Raw genomic sequence first — 17269 nt, forward strand, 5'->3', positions numbered from 1 at the left:
ACTGCCATTAGGTACCGAGATGAGATCCTCAGACCCCTTGTGAGACCATATGCTGGTGCGGTTGGCCCTGGGTTCCTCCTAATGCAAGACAATGCTAGACCTCATGTGGCTGGAGTGTGTCAACAGTTCCTGCAAGAGGAAGCCATTGATGCTATGGACTGGCCCGCCCGTTCCCCAGACCTGAATCCAATTGAGCACATATGGGACATCATGTCTCTCTCCATCCACCAACACCACGTTGCACCACAGACTGTCCAGGAGTTGGCGGATGCTTTAGTCTAGGTCTGGGAGGAGATCCCTCGGGAGACCAACCTCATCAGGAGCATGCCCAGGCATTGTAGGGAGGTCATACAGGCACGTGGAGGCCACACACACTACTGAGCCTCATTTTGACTTGTTTTAAGGACATTACATCAAAGTTGGATCAGCCTGTAGTGTGGTTTTCCACTTTAATTTTGAGTGTGACTCCAAATCCAAACCTCCATGGGTTGATACATTTGATTTCCATTGATACTTTTTCTGTGATTTTGTTGTCAGCACATTCAACTATGTAAAGAAAAAAGTATTTAACAAGAATATTTCATTCATTCAGATCTGCATGTGCATGTGTAGCAGTAACTGGCTGATTTACAGGTCAGACTGGAAGCATTTACTGGTAGATTAGCCTGAGGGCATGGAATGAATGTGAAGGGAGGATGTACTAGAATATAATATTTTCCATTTTTATATACATTTTTATTACACTTGGTCTATATTACTATGGTCCAAGATAATGTAGCGATGTAGCTAAGTTAGCATGTTGCGACTCTACCAACTGTCTTTGTTTTTGGCTCAGTTTTTAGCATGCTAGCCTTCGGAGCTAAGGGCCCCCAATTCACGTCAATATCTAAGAGAAACCTACAGAAATCACATCTTAAACAAAATGAAGTTCTACAACATTATGAGTCCTAAAACAGAAACTCGTACTTGTCACACACATTTGGTCATTCCCACTTTATGCTTAGTAGTGTTTTTCTCCACACTTTCCCACAGCTTCCAGCCGGCGAGACTAGGCAAGAAGGACCTGAACGGGAACTTCTGCCGTAACCCCAAGAACGAGAGCAGTGGGCCCTGGTGTTTCACTACAGACCCAGAGGTCAGGCACCAAGAGTGTGGCCTTCCTCAGTGCTCCCAAGGTAACACCTCAACCAGCAGTGTCCAATTACACGTTGGGGCCAGTTTCCCGGACACAGGTTAAGCCTAGTGCTGGATTTAAGAGCACTTTCAATTGAGATTATCTTTAGTCTAGGACTAGGCTTATTCTGTGCTTGGAAAATGGCCCTTTGGTTTGCCCAACATAGACATCTTTGAAATGTCAATGATATGTCATTTACTGGAGTGAAGCTGATTTGTTGTCGAAAAGCAGCCATGTTTTTGGAAGGTTTTCTCAACTGAACTCTGCTTGCTAATAGTGTACCAGTACAGTCTGATAACAACCCTCTGTTATCCCGATAACGACCTAGAAAAACATATCTTGTGCTCTTGTAGCCGAACAAGAATGTTGTTTTTGACGCACCAGGGAATACCAATTCACCACCGTGTCAAGAAATGTTTAGTATGCTAGTATCTTAGTTCTCATTGAATATTGTACAAAGATTGAGAGATGCATGTTAGCATGTTGCTAACATTATTAAAGTGATCAACTTTACAATAAGATAAAAGTCAGACTGTTATTTAGTCATCTTTAATCGTGTTTCCCTTTTTAATATAGTGTCAAAATATGTTCTATGCCATTGTGGGAAGGTTGTGCTAACGTTGTTTTTGCGTTTGCAGTGGAGTGTATGAGGTGTAACGGAGAAGACTACAAAGGGCCGATGGATCACACAGAGAGTGGGAAGGAGTGTCAGAGATGGGATTCATCCAAGCCCCACAGACACCCCTACCAACCTAAAAAGTGAGTAAGGAAACCCATAACCTTATGTATTTATAGCACAGTAAGTTATGACTAACGTTACTTACTTTTAAATGAATTACTCCTTTTTATTACTTCAAAGTCAATTGTTTGTGATCTTTGGATTAGCCCACTGCTGTTAGTTAGTCAACCTTCTGTATGCAGTGAATGTGGTGAAGGTCTGTGGATGAATGTATACTCAGACCAACCACACTGCAGTCCCTCATCAAGTTCTACACACACACACACACACACACACACACACACACACACACACACACACACACACACACACACACACACACACACACACACACACACACACACACACACACACACACACACACACACACACACACACACACACACACACACACACACACACACACACACACACCCTACACAGCTGCACAAACGCTCCCTCTATCCTAATACACAGGAGATGAACCCATGTAGCATAACTCTCTCTGTCTCTTTCATATTTTTTCCCGTCTTTCTTCACAGGTACCCTGATAAAGGGCTGAATGACAACTACTGTCGGAATCCGGACAACCGTTTGCGTCCGTGGTGTTACACCATGGACCCACAAACACCCTGGGAGTACTGCAACATCAGTGTGTGTGGTGAGTGTGTGCACTTTCTACTGTCTTCCTCTTTATCCCAAATAGTGAAATGTCTAATGTCTAAGGACTGTCTAATGATACTGGTATGGCATACCAACGCTTAGAGTGTGGAAGGACAGACATGTTAGATAATCAGTCTGGTTTTTTGGTCTCAGCATATTGTTCTGTTGGGTTCTGTTGTGTTGTGTTCTGTTGGGTTGTATTGTGTTGGGTCGAGGTGGAGCAGGAAGCACTCACATAGTAAAGAAGAATAGTGGATGGTACACATTTTTCTACACACACACACCTCGTCCGGATCCTCATTAATGCGATGTCACAGCTCCCTCTATGAGAGAGGGGCCCCCTGTCCCTCCCAATACTTCACCATTCTCTCACACACATTCCCTATTCCCTTTCAATAAACCACGGTGAGGGAAAAAAGTATTTGATCCCCTGCTGATTTTGTACGTTTACCCACTGACAAAGAAATGATCAGTCTATCATTTTAATGGCCGGTTTATTTGAACAGTGAGAGACAGAATAACAACAACAAAAATCCAGAAAAACACATGTCAAAAATGTTTAAAATGGATTTGCATTTTAATGAGGGAAATAAGTATTTGACCCCTCTGCAAAACATGACTTAGTACTTGGTGGCAAAACCCTTGTTGGCAATCAGAGGTCAGACGTTTCTTGTAGTTGGCCACCAGGTTTGCACACATCTCAGGAGGGATTTTGTCCCACTCCTCTTTGCACATCTTCTCCAAGTCATTAAGGTATCAAGGCTGTAGTTTGGCAACTCAAACCTTCAGCTCCCTCCACAGATTTTCTATGGGATTAAGGTCTGGAGACTGGCTAGGCCACTCCAGGACCTTAATGTGCTTCTTCTTGAGCCACTCCTTTGTTGCCTTGGCCGTATTTTGGGTCATTGTCATGCTGGAATACCCATTCCACGACCCATTTTCAATGCCCTGGATGAGGGAAGGAGGTTCTCACCCAAGATTTGACGGTACATGGCCCCGTCCATCGTCCCTTTGATGCGGTGAAGTTGTCCTGTCCCCTTAGCAGAAAAACACCCCCAAAGCATAATGTTTCGACCTCCATGTTTGACGGTGGGGATGGTGTTCTTGGGGTCATAGGCAGCATTCCTCCTCCTCCAAACACGGCGAGTTGAGTTGATGCCAAAGAGCTACATTTTGGTCTCATCTGACCACAACACTTTCACCCAGTTGTCCTCTGAATCATTCAGATGTTCATTGGCAAACTTCAGACGGGCATGTATATGTGCTTTCTTGAGCAGGGGGGCCTTGCAGGCGCTGCAGGATTTCCCTCCTTCACGGCGTAGTGTGTTACTAATTGTTTTCTTGGTGACTATGGTCCCAGCTGCCTTCAGATCATTGACAAAATCCTCCCATGTAGTTCTGGGCTGATTCCTTACCGTTCTCATGATCATTGCAACTCCACGAGGTGAGATCTTGCATGGAGCCCCAGGCCGAGGGAGACTGACAGTTCTTTTGTGTTTCTTCCATTTGCGAATAATCGCACCAACTGTTGTCACCTTCTCACCAAGCTGCTTGGCGATGGTCTTGTAGCCCATTCCAGCCTACAATCTTGTCCCTGACATCCTTGGAGAGATCTTTGGTCTTGGCCATGGTGGAGAGTTTGGAATCTGATTGATTGCTTCTGTGGACAGGTGTCTTTTATACAGGTAACAAACTGAGATTAGGAGCACTCCCTTTAAGAGTGCGCTCATAATCTCAGCTTGTTACCTGTATAAAAGACACCTGGGAGCCAGAAATCTTTCTGATTGAGAGGGGGTCAAATAATTATTTCCCTCATTAAAATGCAAATCAATTTCTAACATTTTTGACATGCGTTTTTCTGGATTTTCTTGTTGTTATTCTGTCTCTCACTGTTCAAATAAACCTACCATTAAAATGATAGACTGATCATATCTTTGTCAGTGGGCAAACGTACAAAATCAGCATGGGATCAAATACTTTTTTCCCTCACTGTATATATGCCCATACAACGTCACTCAACAAACCATAATCTCCCCCATTAGTCCTTCCTAGCAGTGGAATAGAATACGAGACTCCCACAGAATTCAATAGAACTGTTCAATATTTCAATGTATTTATCTGATTCTACTGGATTCTACTGTGATCAGAGGGGAAGAGAGTGGACCACACTGAGTCTGTAGAGGGGCTTTCTAACTTTATTTAACCAGGAAAGAGCCTTGAGGTTAGAAACCTCTTTTGCGAGGGCAACCACTGTGATTGAAGTGGTGGTTTTAGGGAGGTCCGAGTAGTAGTTTTTTTTGGTAGAGAGGCCACAATGGTGGTTTGGGGGGATAACGAGATAAGTATAGGAGCCTTCCAAAGGAGACAGGGAGAGGCTTTGTTTGGGATATTTAGTGTTTCATGTGTCTCTAAGCTGAAAGCTATTTACCTCAGAGTGAGGACAAGTGGGCTGTATTTGTCAACTGCAGGGAAGGGAGAGTTTGACTGTTTAAAACGCTTATTTCAGACCACTCAAACACAACAAAGCACTAGGAAACTTTTGCTATTGGTCAAATACTAACTTCCACTTCAAATTTTTACTAAGGCTGGGTTTACACAGGCAGCTTAATTCTGATCTTTTTCCACTAATTGGTATTTTCACCAGTCAGATCTGCTCCTTTTGCCAATAATTGGGCAAAAGATCACAAATGGGTTGCTTGTGTAAACTCATCCTTAGTCATGCATTGATGTCAATGGAAGACTAACTAGAAATTTCACTTTAAGTGGAAATTATGATTCACCCGTGTGAAATATATTAACTGTAGGTAGGTAGCCAAAACGGATCAATAGCTACTGACACAGATAGTTCCAATAGATTGGGAGGCATTGGGAGTAATGTTCATCATCGTTATCAACAGAGCACACAGGCGCCACAGTTGTAACACCATGGATGCTGAAACCATAACAGATTGTCAGAAGTGTTGTAGAAAGCAAGGGCCACTGAAACCCTGGCACTACAACTGAGGACTTGACTAGATGGGGGGATGAGAGGGTGTGCCAGAGTGTTGGGGGGTTGGCTGTTTGTGTGTGTGTGTGTGTGTGTGTGTGTGTGTGTGTGTGTGTGTGTGTGTGTGTGTGTGTGTGTGTGTGTGTGTGTGTGTGTGTGTGTGTGTGTGTGTGTGTGTGTGTGTGTGTGTGTGTGTGTGTGTGTGTGTGTGTGTGTGTGTGTGTGTGTGTGTGTGTGTGTGTGTGTGATGAGAGAGCATAGAAACCACTTTTAGACAGTTTGATATTCTTCATCCAAAGGGATGTTCAACACTGACCTTGAGCCCACGGCCCCGCTCGGCTGAGGGCCGTGATTTACAACCGGGGAGTAAAAAATAATTTGTCCAGATGGATTCTGCGCTGCCTAACCTGTAGATAACAAAGGTGACCCGACGTTAGATGCCGGCATGCATTACATCAAGCCAAAAGAACATCCTCCTTCTGTCCTCCTCTCCAAACATTCCCTTCCTTTTTTTCTGTTCGCGGCTCATTTCTCAAACAGTATAGAAGCACAAATCCCACAAATCCGGAGGGGTTGCAAAAATTCCGACAAATCCGTCCCTGTACACTGCAACATGAAAAAGCGGAGTTCAGAGATTTTTCGGGATCGTTTTTTGGAGGCCAGAGGGCCAGGAAGCCCTGTTAAGCAAGCTGAATGCAGGGTTGTTTGGCTTGGCGGTGAGTACCACATCCATCAGCCCTTCGTTATAGTAACCCACCCTTACAGTCACACATGTAAGAGGCCAAGCTACCCAAGCAATAGGGATCTAGCTAGGCTCAACCCACACATGCATGTTCCTCCTGCCAAAACCTGGTATGGTACACTGTACACCATGAAGGAAGCCAGTACAGTATAGGATAGAGGGGATTCGCAGATGCTAGATAGTAGATATTAACTTTTTGTAGCCTTTTGTAGAGCTTTGAGAGCTATGTTTGAAAAGTACTTAAGTATTTTAGTACTTAAAGGAGAAAGATATTAGATACCCAAACGAAACCTGTCTAAACTCTCCCAAAAATATGTTGGATATCAGAAACTCAGATTGTCAGATACTCTTCATCTGTTTTTATAACCACTTTGTCCTGACACTCAGATATGTGATACCCAATACCCTATAACCTACCCTGGCTGTCCAGTCTGTTTGTGCAATTAGCCTAGTACTCTGTGTTCGTTTATTGAATGGCATGACAGATAGAAGAGTTGGCTACAGCCCATTCCCATTAGTCTCATAATGTCAGTCTGTGGTCTGTTGTAGTGTTGGTTTCGGTATGTCTCGTGGTGGGGCACCACTGTTTTGGATAAATAGACAGATTATAGACCATACAGTACTACAGATGTAGGCTGTTAATTTGATCACTCTTATTTTACTTATGTAAATCACAAACCTCTGCATTTTCCTGCACCGTGGAAAATGCAGAGGTTTGTGATTTACATAAGTTCAATGAAATCTTGCACACACAGTATATTAACAGTATTGCACTTTTCATCTTTTTTCAGCAAACGTTTACCCAACTAATAGCCTAACCACCGATCAAGCAACATTATGGACTAAACAGGATTATTTTGCTTCGATAATGCTGGTCAAATTAAGATCCAACATCTGTACTGACTGTTTATGATCATTTGTCTCTAGGCTAAACATGACCCATTCTCTGAGATTCATCTTTCTTTTCCCTCTCCCCCTCTTTTCTTTATCCCTCATTCCTGCCTCTCTCTCCCTCCTGCCTTCTCTATCTGGTTTCTCCCTCTCCCTCCTGTCTTCTCTGTCTGGTTTCTCTCTCTCTCCCTGCTGCCTTCTCTGTCTGGTTTCTCTCTCTCCCTCCTCTTCTCTGTCTGGTGTCTCTCTCTCCCTCCTGTCTTCTCTGTCTGGTTTCTCTCTCTCTCCCTCCTGCCTTCTTTGTCTGGTTTCTCTCTCTCCCTGCTGCCTTCTCTGCCTGGTTTCTCTCTCTCTCCCTGCTGCCTTCTCTGTCTGGTTTCTCTCTCTCCCTCCTGTCTTCTCTGTCTGGTGTCTCTCTCTCCCTCCCGTCTTCTCTGTCTGGTTTCTCTCTCTCTCCCTCCTGCCTTCTTTGTCTGGTTTCTCACTCTCCCTCCTGTCTTCTCTGTCTGGTTTCTCTCTCTCTCCCTTCTGCCTTCTTTGTCTGGTTTCTCACTCTCCCTCCTGTCTTCTTTGTCTGGTTTCTCTCTCTCTCTCCCTCCTGCCTTCTTTGTCTGGTTTCTCTCTCTCTCTCCCTGCTGCCTTCTCTGTCTGGTTTCTCTCTCTCTCCCTCCTGCCTTCTCTGTCTGGTTTCTCTCTCTCTCCCTCCTGCCTTCTCTGTCTGGTGTCTCCATCTCTCTCCCTCCTGTCTTCTCTGTCTGTTTCACTCTCTCCCTCCTGCCTTCTCTGTCTGGTTTCTCTCCCTCCTGCCTTCTCTATCTGGTTTCTCTCTCTCCCTCCTGCCTTCTCTGTCTGGTTTCTCTCTCTCCCTCCTGTATTCTCTGTCTGGTTTCTCTCTCTCCCTCCTGTCTTCTCTGTCTGGTTTCTCTCTCTCCCTCCTGTCTTCTCTGTCTGGTTTCTCTCTCTCTCCCTGCTGCCTTCTCTGTCTGGTCTCTCTCTCTCTCTCTCTCTCTCTCTCTCTCTCTCTCTCTCGCCCTCCTGCCCTCTCTGTCTGGTCTCTCTCTCTCTCCCTCCTACCTCCTCTGTCTGGTTTCTCCCCTGTCAACCTCTTTACATTCTTCTTTCTGTCTATCATCTTATCTATCGCTCATCTCTCATCCTAAATCCTCTTTCTCTCTCTCTCTTATCCCTATACCCACCCCCTCTCTCTGTTTTCATCCCTCTCTCTCTCAACTTCCTTCTTCTTCTCCCCCTCTCTGTCTCAGACCCAGCTAATGACTCTGATGTGGATGCTACATCGTCGTGTTTCAGGGAGCAGGGACAGAGTTACCACGGTACTGTGAGCGTCACCCCATCGGGCGTCACATGTCAACGCTGGGACTCCCAGTTCCCCCATAACCACACCTACAGCCCGCAGAACTACAAGTGCAAGTGAGTGATTTCATTCAATACCCACATGGGTTTTCTTTTGTGTCTGTCACTGGTACAAGAAATATAGGGAAACGGACACATACAGTCATATTATTACGTACAGTAAGTCCACGTGGGAAGCAGCTATTTAACCAGTGTGTTCGTATCTCTCTCTTACATCACAGAGACCTGAGAGAGAACTACTGTCGGAACCCAGATGGTGCAGAGATCCCATGGTGCTTCACTACAGATCCTAACCAGAGACGAGCCTTCTGCACCCATATACCCCGGTGTGAGACAGAGAACATCGACACAGAAGGTGAGACACCGTTTTGTTTTCCACATGCTCCTCCAACCCGGCACCGAAAGACTTTGATGGAAGGACTATTGTGTTGAGCATGCCAATTATTGATTCTACTGAGACACAACACCACAGAGCAGACTGGCCCCATGCAATACATTAGAACCATCACCACCTTTATTCACTTAGTACACCCAGAATTACATGTTGTGTTATGGTTCTCCCACAGTAAACAGACTGAATAGACATCAACATTTACATTAATAATAATATTGAATTTACAAAAATCCACATGCAGTATGTACACATTAATCAGCAAAAAAATGTATATACATTTGAAGTCGGAAGTTTACATACACCTTAGCCAAATACATTTAAACTCAGTTTTTCACAATTCCTGACATTTTGTCCTAGTAAAATATCCCTGTCTTAGGTCAGTTAGGATCACCACTTTATTTTAAGAATGTGAAATGTCAGAAAAATAGGAGAGAGAATGATTTATTTCAGCTTTTATTTATTTCATCACATTCCCAGTGGGTCAGAAGTTTACATACACTCAAGTAGTATTTGGTAGCATTGCCTTTAAATTGTTTAACTTAGGTTAAACGTTTCGGATAGCCTTCCACAAGCTTCCCACAATACGTTGAGTGAATTTTGGCCCCTTCCTCCTGACAGAGCTGGTGTAACTGAGGCAGGTTTGTAGGCCTCTTTGCTCGCACACGCTTATTCAGTTCTGCCCACAAATTTTCTATAGGATTGAGGTCAGGGCTTTGTGATGGCCATTCCAATACCTTGACTCTGTTGTCCTTAAGCCATTTTGCCACAGCTTTGGAAGTATTTTGGGGGTCATTGTTCATTTGGAAAACCCATTTGCGATCAAGCTTTAACTTCATGACTGATGTCTTGAGATGTTGCTTCAATATATCCACATAATTATCCTCCCTCATGATACCATCTATTTTGTGAAGTGCACCAGTCCCTCCTGCAGCAAAGCACCCCCACAACATGATGCTGCCACCCCCGTGCTTCACGGTTGGGATGGTGTTCATTGGCTTGCAAGCCTCCCCCTTTTTCCTCCAAACATAACAATGGTCATTATGGCCAAACAGTTCTATTTTGTTTCATCAGAACAGGGGACATTTCTCCAAAAGGTACAATCTTTGTCCCCATGTGCAGTTACAAACCGTATACTTTTTTATGGCGGTTTTGGAGCAGTGGCTTCTTCCTTGCTGAGCAGCCTTTCAGGTTATGTCGATAGGTACAAAAGGATCTATATCCACAGTAAAACGAGTCCTATGTTTCCTCCAGCATCTTCACAAGGTCCTTTGCTGTTGTTCTGGGATTGATTTGCACCTTTCGTACCAAAGTATGTTCATCTCTAGGAGACAGAACACGTCTCCTTCCTGAGTGGTATGACGGCTGCTTTGTCTCATGGTGTTTATACTTGCGTACCATTGTTTGTACAGATGAACGTGGTACATTCAGGTGTTTGGAAATTTCTCCCAAGGATCAACCAGACTTGAGGAGGTCTACATTTTGTTTCTCAGGTCTTGGCTGATTTCTTTTGATTTTCCCCTTGATGTCAAGCAAAGAGGCACTGAGTTTGAAGGTAGGCCTTGAAATATATCCACAGGTACACCTCCAATTAGCCTATCAGAAGCTTCTAAAGCCATGACACCATTTTCTGGAATTTTCCAAGCTGTTTAAAGGCACAGTCAACATAGTGTATGTAAACCTCTGACCCACTGGAATTGTGATGCATTGAATTATAAGTGAAATAATCTGTTTGTAAACAATTGTTGGAAAAACTACTTGAGTCATGCACAAAGTAGATGTCTGAACAAACTTGTCAAAACTATAGTTTGTTAACAAGACATTTGTGGAGTGTTTGAAAAACGAGTTGTAATGACTCCAACCCTAGTAAATGTAAACTTCCGACTTCAACTGTATGTGCATGGTGCGGATGTTTAAACAATATACTGTATGCTATGTGAATGACTAGATATGTGGTGTAATCGGATGTATGGCTGCTATGTACTGTATTTGCAATTGACCTCTAAACTTCAGCAGCAATATGTTGAGAATGAGCTGTGGTCACTTACTGAAACAGACGACTGGCATTCTTTTGGCCATGTTTGGTTTTGGTTTGTTTGCCCTACAAATTCATTTTCCTCAATTTACAAGAGGAAACAACAAATGGTCAGACAGCAATTCACCGTTTGCTGGAATTCTCTCTCACTCATACATGTCTATGCTTTGCATTTCAAAAGAGCTTTCTGGAGGAAAGGAGACTGCTTTGGTCTCTACAGGTACCTCTGGTTCCGCTTAGCAACAGCCGATATGGGGGAGAAATCTTCCTAGCTCTTTTATTCCATTTGGGAACCACCAATTATAGATCTGCACAACATGTTAAATAAATCCAAACCACAAATCCAGCCCGTTTCAACGTGATTTTTTAACGATGGCATCAATATCAGAATGTTGTCTCAGTGGACCTACGCACACAAAAACATGTTGATTCAATGTACAATTGTAAGGCAACCAGTTGCAATAGGATTGTGAGTTTTGCTCAACAACATTTCTGTTGAACAAACTAACAATCCTATTACAGCTGGTAGGCTAACAATTTTAGGTTGAATCAACACGTTTTGTTCTACACTGTGGGTATAGCTGTGTGTGTGCGTACGTTCGTGTCTGTGGGAGAGAGCGAAAAAGACTGTAGATGGTTATCTCAATAAACCACATATAGGGTCGGTTTAAGACTACTCTGTGTTTTATCTTCTCCTTCTCTCTATCTCTGTCTGTCCCAGATTGTTATGAGGACAATGGAGGGAATTACACAGGCAATTTATCCAAGACCAGATCAGGAATTCCCTGCGGACTCTGGGCAAATCATAGCAACAGGTACAGTAAACCTCATACATTACACACTTACCAGCCACACACAACTGGAACTTACCTCTCAATCCATATTCACATGAGAAAAAGTAAAACTATGGGTTCAAGCAATGTATGGGAAGGTTTCGTTGACATTTTTTCAAATTGTCTGTCTTTTTCGATGAACTGTTTATTGACGAGGTATTTCCCGTTTCTTAGAGAAAATCCCCTTGTAAATGAATATATTTAAGCCGTGAAAACAAACAACGACAGGAAATCAGGGGCCCCACCCGGGTCAGTTCTGGGCCTGCTATTATTTTTCTAGCTGACAGAGAGGAAGCCTTACGGTGCTTCCAGAACTTCTAGAACAAGCCACCCTGGAGGGGTGTATAGTCTGCCCCTCTCTCCACATCCGTGTGCCCCCATGCTAAAGTACCATAGCTAACGTTGGCCCTGGCTGTTAGAAATGCTTCATTTAAAGGAATTTAAAAGCCAAAATGGCAGCGACAGATGGACATGTGCCAGAGCTGACCCGTGACCCCAGGAAGTGCTTCCTCGGCCCGGCAGATCAAAGTCAATCAGCTTCCCTCCTGGGCCCGCAGCCAGCGAGTCTGCCCCTCGCACAAGGTCAAGGGGTCGGTGCAGAAAAATGGTGTAAAGGTTACAGCTTGTTTAACATTGGTGGGGGAAGTGAAATTATCTTCACACTGGCTGACAAATCGGTTCCCCCTCTCCTCACATTGTGTTTGTCTCAGGGTACCAGTCAATCCTGATCCAAGCCCTCCAACAAATTGATCACATCTAAAGATATTCCAATTATTTGAATGTATGAAACTGAAGGACTGGAATTGCTGTTTCAACAAGACTACAGAAGGCATCTGTTTAGGCGCGGTTTAGTCTATGTGCAGTGAAGTATACGACCAGATCTTGAGTCCACGTTTACAGTGTTTGGACTGTATCTTTGAGTTGAGTCTGTAGCTTCTTCCTTGTGATTGCTGGGATTGCATACTTTAATATTCCCCGGAGCACTCTCCACAAAACTGCTTTGCTTCCTTGTAAGGCCTCTGCATAGCTGGAACTCTGAGGATTCACTGCCCTGAAAGTAACAGCTGAGTCAAAGTTTCCAACCTGAATGCAGTTATGGCGTCAGACTTTTCCATGTGTATCTACAGTATGTGTCTCTGTGTGTATGTGTGTGTGTCTACATACAGTATTTGTGTATCTACAGTATGTGTCTCTGTGTGTATGTGTGCGTGTCTACATACAGTATATGTGTATCTACAGTATGTGTCTCTGTGTGCGTGTCTACATACAGTATATGTGTATCTACAGTATGTGTCTCTGTGTGTATGTGTGCGTGTCTACATACAGTATATGTGTATCTACAGTATGTGTCTCTGTGTGCGTGTCTACATACAGTATATGTGTATCTACAGTATGTGTCTCTGTGTGTATGTGCTTATGCATGTGTCCTCATATATGTTGTGTTTTCCAGTGGAGAACCCAGTGTGGGTCTGGAGAGGAACCTGTGCAGGAATCCAGACCAGGATAAGCACGGTCCCTGGTGTCACACTACAGACCCCTCTATCCCATGGGACTACTGCAAGCTCAAACGCTGTAAGAATACAAAACACACTCTTCATCCAATCTCTGTCTCATCCCCTATACACTCCTACATTGACCCGACATGTCAAGTAATCAATAATGGAGATGGTTGAGTCAGCCATGCTCGTGTGGTGAGTAACATCGTCTTGTGTTTGCTCCCTGAGCTAGTGCCTAGGCTTTAGCTCAGACAGTTAAAATAGTAATGTCGTGCACAGGAGACCTGAGCTCCAACCAGTAGGTCTCATCAGCGGCTCAATAATCAGATGATGCTTCATCTTCAGTTACTGAATGTCCTTTAAGAAAAGTCCAGTGAAAAGTCTAGCTACACTCATAACTCTGTGTTGTTCAATCAATCTTATGGGACATCAACACAGCAATGATCGCAGTTCCATGAGTGTTACGTACACCTCTAGGAAGAGGGAACGCAACACCCTGCTACAACTCCACTCCCCATGGAGTGAAAGAGGTATGGGACTGTAGGTGCGAGTAAGGATGACAAAGGCAGAGATCGGTACCATTTACAGGGAATTTATTCCATCGCATGGATATTTTTGGGAAAAGGGGCTGGACGGAACCAAAGCAAAGAAAGTAAATGTCAAAGCCCCCCCTCTCCTATCTAACCTGTCTACCCACTACTTACCTAACCTACCCTCTCCTATCTAACCTGTCTACCCACTACTTACCTAACCTACCCTCTCCTATCTAACCTGTCTACCCACTACTTACCTAACCTACCCTCTCCTATCTAACCTGTCTACCCACTACTTACCTAACCTACCCTCTCCTATCTAACCTGCCTGCCCACTACTTACCTAACCTACCCTCTCCTATCTAACCTGTCTACCCACTACTTACCTAACCTACCCTCTCCTATCTAACCTGCCTACCCACTACTTACCTAACCTACCCTCTCCTATCTAACCTGCCTACCCACTACTTACCTAACCTACCCTCTCCTATCTAACCTGCCTACCCACTACTTACCTAACCTACCCTCTCCTATCTAACCTGCCTACCCACTACTTACCTAACCTACCCTCTCCTATCTAACCGGTCTACCCACTACTTACCTAACCTACCCTCTCCTATCTAACCTGTCTACCCACTACTTACCTAACCTACCCTCTCCTATCTAACCGGTCTACCCACTACTTACCTAACCTACCCTCCCCTATCTAACCGGTCTACCCACTACTTACCTAACCTACCCTCTCCTATCTAACCTGTCTACCCACTACTTACCTAACCTACCCTCTCCTATCTAACCTGTCTACCCACTACTTACCTAACCTACCCTCTCCTATCTAACCGGTCTACCCACTACTTACCTAACCTACCCTCTCCTATCTAACCTGTCTACCCACTACTTACCTAACCTACCCTCTCCTATCTAACCGGTCTACCCACTACTTACCTAACCTACCCTCTCCTATCTAACCGGTCTACCCACTACTTACCTAACCTACCCTCTCCTATCTAACCTGTCTACCCACTACTTACCTAACCTACCCTCTCCTATCTAACCGGTCTACCCACTACTTACCTAACCTACCCTCTCCTATCTAACCGGTCTACCCACTACTTACCTAACCTACCCTCTCCTATCTAACCTGCCTACCCACTACTTACCTAACCTACCCTCTCCTATCTAACCTGTCTACCCACTACTTACCTAACCTACCCTCTCCTATCTAACCGGTCTACCCACTACTTACCTAACCTACCCTCTCCTATCTAACCAGTCTACCCACTACTTACCTAACCTACCCTCTCCTATCTAACCTGTCTACCCACTACTTACCTAACCTACCCTCTCCTATCTAACCTGTCTACCCACTACTTACCTAACCTACCCTCTCCTATCTAACCTGTCTACCCACTACTTACCTAACCTACCCTCTCCTATCTAACCGGTCTACCCACTACTTACCTAACCTACCCTCTCCTATCTAACCGGTCTACCCCCTACTTACCTAACCTACCCTCTCCTATCTTACCGGTCTACCCACTACTTACCTAACCTACCCTCTCCTATCTAACCGGTCTACCCACTACTTACCTAACCTACCCTCTCCTATCTAACCTTTCTACCCACTACTTACCTAACCTACCCTCTCCTATCTAACCGGTCTACCCACTACTTACCTAACCTACCCTCTCCTATCTAACCTGTCTACCCACTACTTACCTAACCTACCCTCTCCTATCTAACCGGTCTACCCACTACTTACCTAACCTACCCTCTCCTATCTAACCTGTCTACCCACTACTTACCTAACCTACCCTCTCCTATCTAACCTGTCTACCCACTACTTACCTAACCTACCCTCTCCTATCTTACCGGTCTACCCACTACTTACCTAACCTACCCTCTCCTATCTAACCGGTCTACCCACTACTTACCTAACCTACCCTCTCCTATCTAACCTTTCTACCCACTACTTACCTAACCTACCCTCTCCTATCTAACCGGTCTACCCACTACTTACCTAACCTACCCTCTCCTATCTAACCGGTCTACCCACTACTTACCTAACCTACCCTCTCCTATCTAACCTGTCTACCCACTACTTACCTAACTAGCACCACCTGGCGCACAAAGCCAAATTACAGGGGGTGGTCCGCCCAGGTCTTAACCTAGTGTGCATAGACAGAGTATATACTACGGGTATATGTATGCCCATGGGCCTCTTGCCTAAGCACTCCCAAGGTGCCTTCCCCTTCCCCCCTGGGAACAAAAACCATTTCAATAATCAAAACCACTGCATCCTATTGGCACACACATACCTCAGAATCAGCAGCTACACAATACTTAACCAAACTCTGAGCAACAACTAACACAGAATTTACCCATCAGCTCCCCAGCAACAATCAACACAGGACACAATCAACACAGGACACAATCCTCTCCCTCAGCTCTATTCTCTCAGCAATCATCTCTCTTCTGAACACGGTCTTATATTTTTTCAGAAGGAGTCTGTATTTGAAGACAGCTGTTTCCTGACGAGGGGGCGGGGTCATCTCTCCAATTAGAAATGGGGGCCGACCAATCAGCTGCTTGGGGGAATTTCAGGAAGCTATCCTGAAACACACACATACATACAAATACACAAACCACAACATAGAAACTGGGGAACATAACAATGAGTAAAACAGCTATCGCTTTGTTTGTGACGTTTCCGTTGACGTGATTATTGCACATTTGTAACACTACAATGAATTACGTAGTCTAACGACTGAAATTTGCTGCAAAGCTTCACTTACTCACATCATTTGTTACAGTTATGTTATGGCTTAGTGCAGTGGTTTCACTTAGCTAGCTGGCACAGAATGGACACACTCTAACTCCCAACAGATGTCGAATCTCATCCAGACCGCTTTTATTATTTGCAAAACCATTCACTGATTCAGAGTTTAGTGATTTGTTTTTGTTGTACCCTATATCACCTTGGCGGACTGTAAATCAGTTCACATTGATGGGGAGCTCTTTCAAGTGGCCTCGCGGTTATATCTCTGTAATGTAAACATGTCGATCCGTGAAGTGTTTGGGAGCTTAACTGGAGGAAATGTATTTGCTGTGGGTTCAATTCAATATAGCCGCCCAACTGCAATGCAAATAGATGCAGAGATCATTTGAGCTAGGACTAAATGGTAGGAATAGTTTTGAAGAGGGGAGTTGAGGTTGCGTGCTTTGTATGTTAATGTAGAGTGGGTTCATGTGAAATATGTCATGTCCTGTCTTTGTGAGGTCCGTGTGTTGAATTGTTGAATTGTTTTGTTTCAGGTGATAAGTCTCCGAACATCTCTGCCCACCCAAGAAGTGAGTGTCATATTAATGTAGCATTCTCTTGCTTATTATTCACCTTCTCTCTCTCTCTTTCTCTCTCTCTTTCTTTTTCTCTTTT

General features: G+C 44.3%; 1 protein-coding gene across 1 annotated transcript in view; it reads left to right on the plus strand.

Annotated features, from left to right (window-relative positions):
• Positions 1–598: 598 nt before the first annotated feature.
• The window catches only part of hgfa (hepatocyte growth factor a), a 31729-nt gene continuing 15058 nt past the window's right edge, over positions 599–17269 (plus strand). Inside the window, exons 1-9 of the mRNA XM_046327875.1 lie at positions 599–633; positions 1033–1175; positions 1813–1933; positions 2435–2553; positions 8437–8602; positions 8767–8900; positions 11693–11786; positions 13255–13376; positions 17149–17184. Coding sequence (XP_046183831.1) covers positions 599–633; positions 1033–1175; positions 1813–1933; positions 2435–2553; positions 8437–8602; positions 8767–8900; positions 11693–11786; positions 13255–13376; positions 17149–17184 — 970 coding nt within the window. The remainder of the gene's footprint in view (positions 634–1032; positions 1176–1812; positions 1934–2434; positions 2554–8436; positions 8603–8766; positions 8901–11692; positions 11787–13254; positions 13377–17148; positions 17185–17269) is intronic.

Source organism: Oncorhynchus gorbuscha, linkage group LG25 (genome assembly GCF_021184085.1).
Source record: "Oncorhynchus gorbuscha isolate QuinsamMale2020 ecotype Even-year linkage group LG25, OgorEven_v1.0, whole genome shotgun sequence".
NCBI classification, from domain to species: domain Eukaryota; kingdom Metazoa; phylum Chordata; class Actinopteri; order Salmoniformes; family Salmonidae; genus Oncorhynchus; species Oncorhynchus gorbuscha.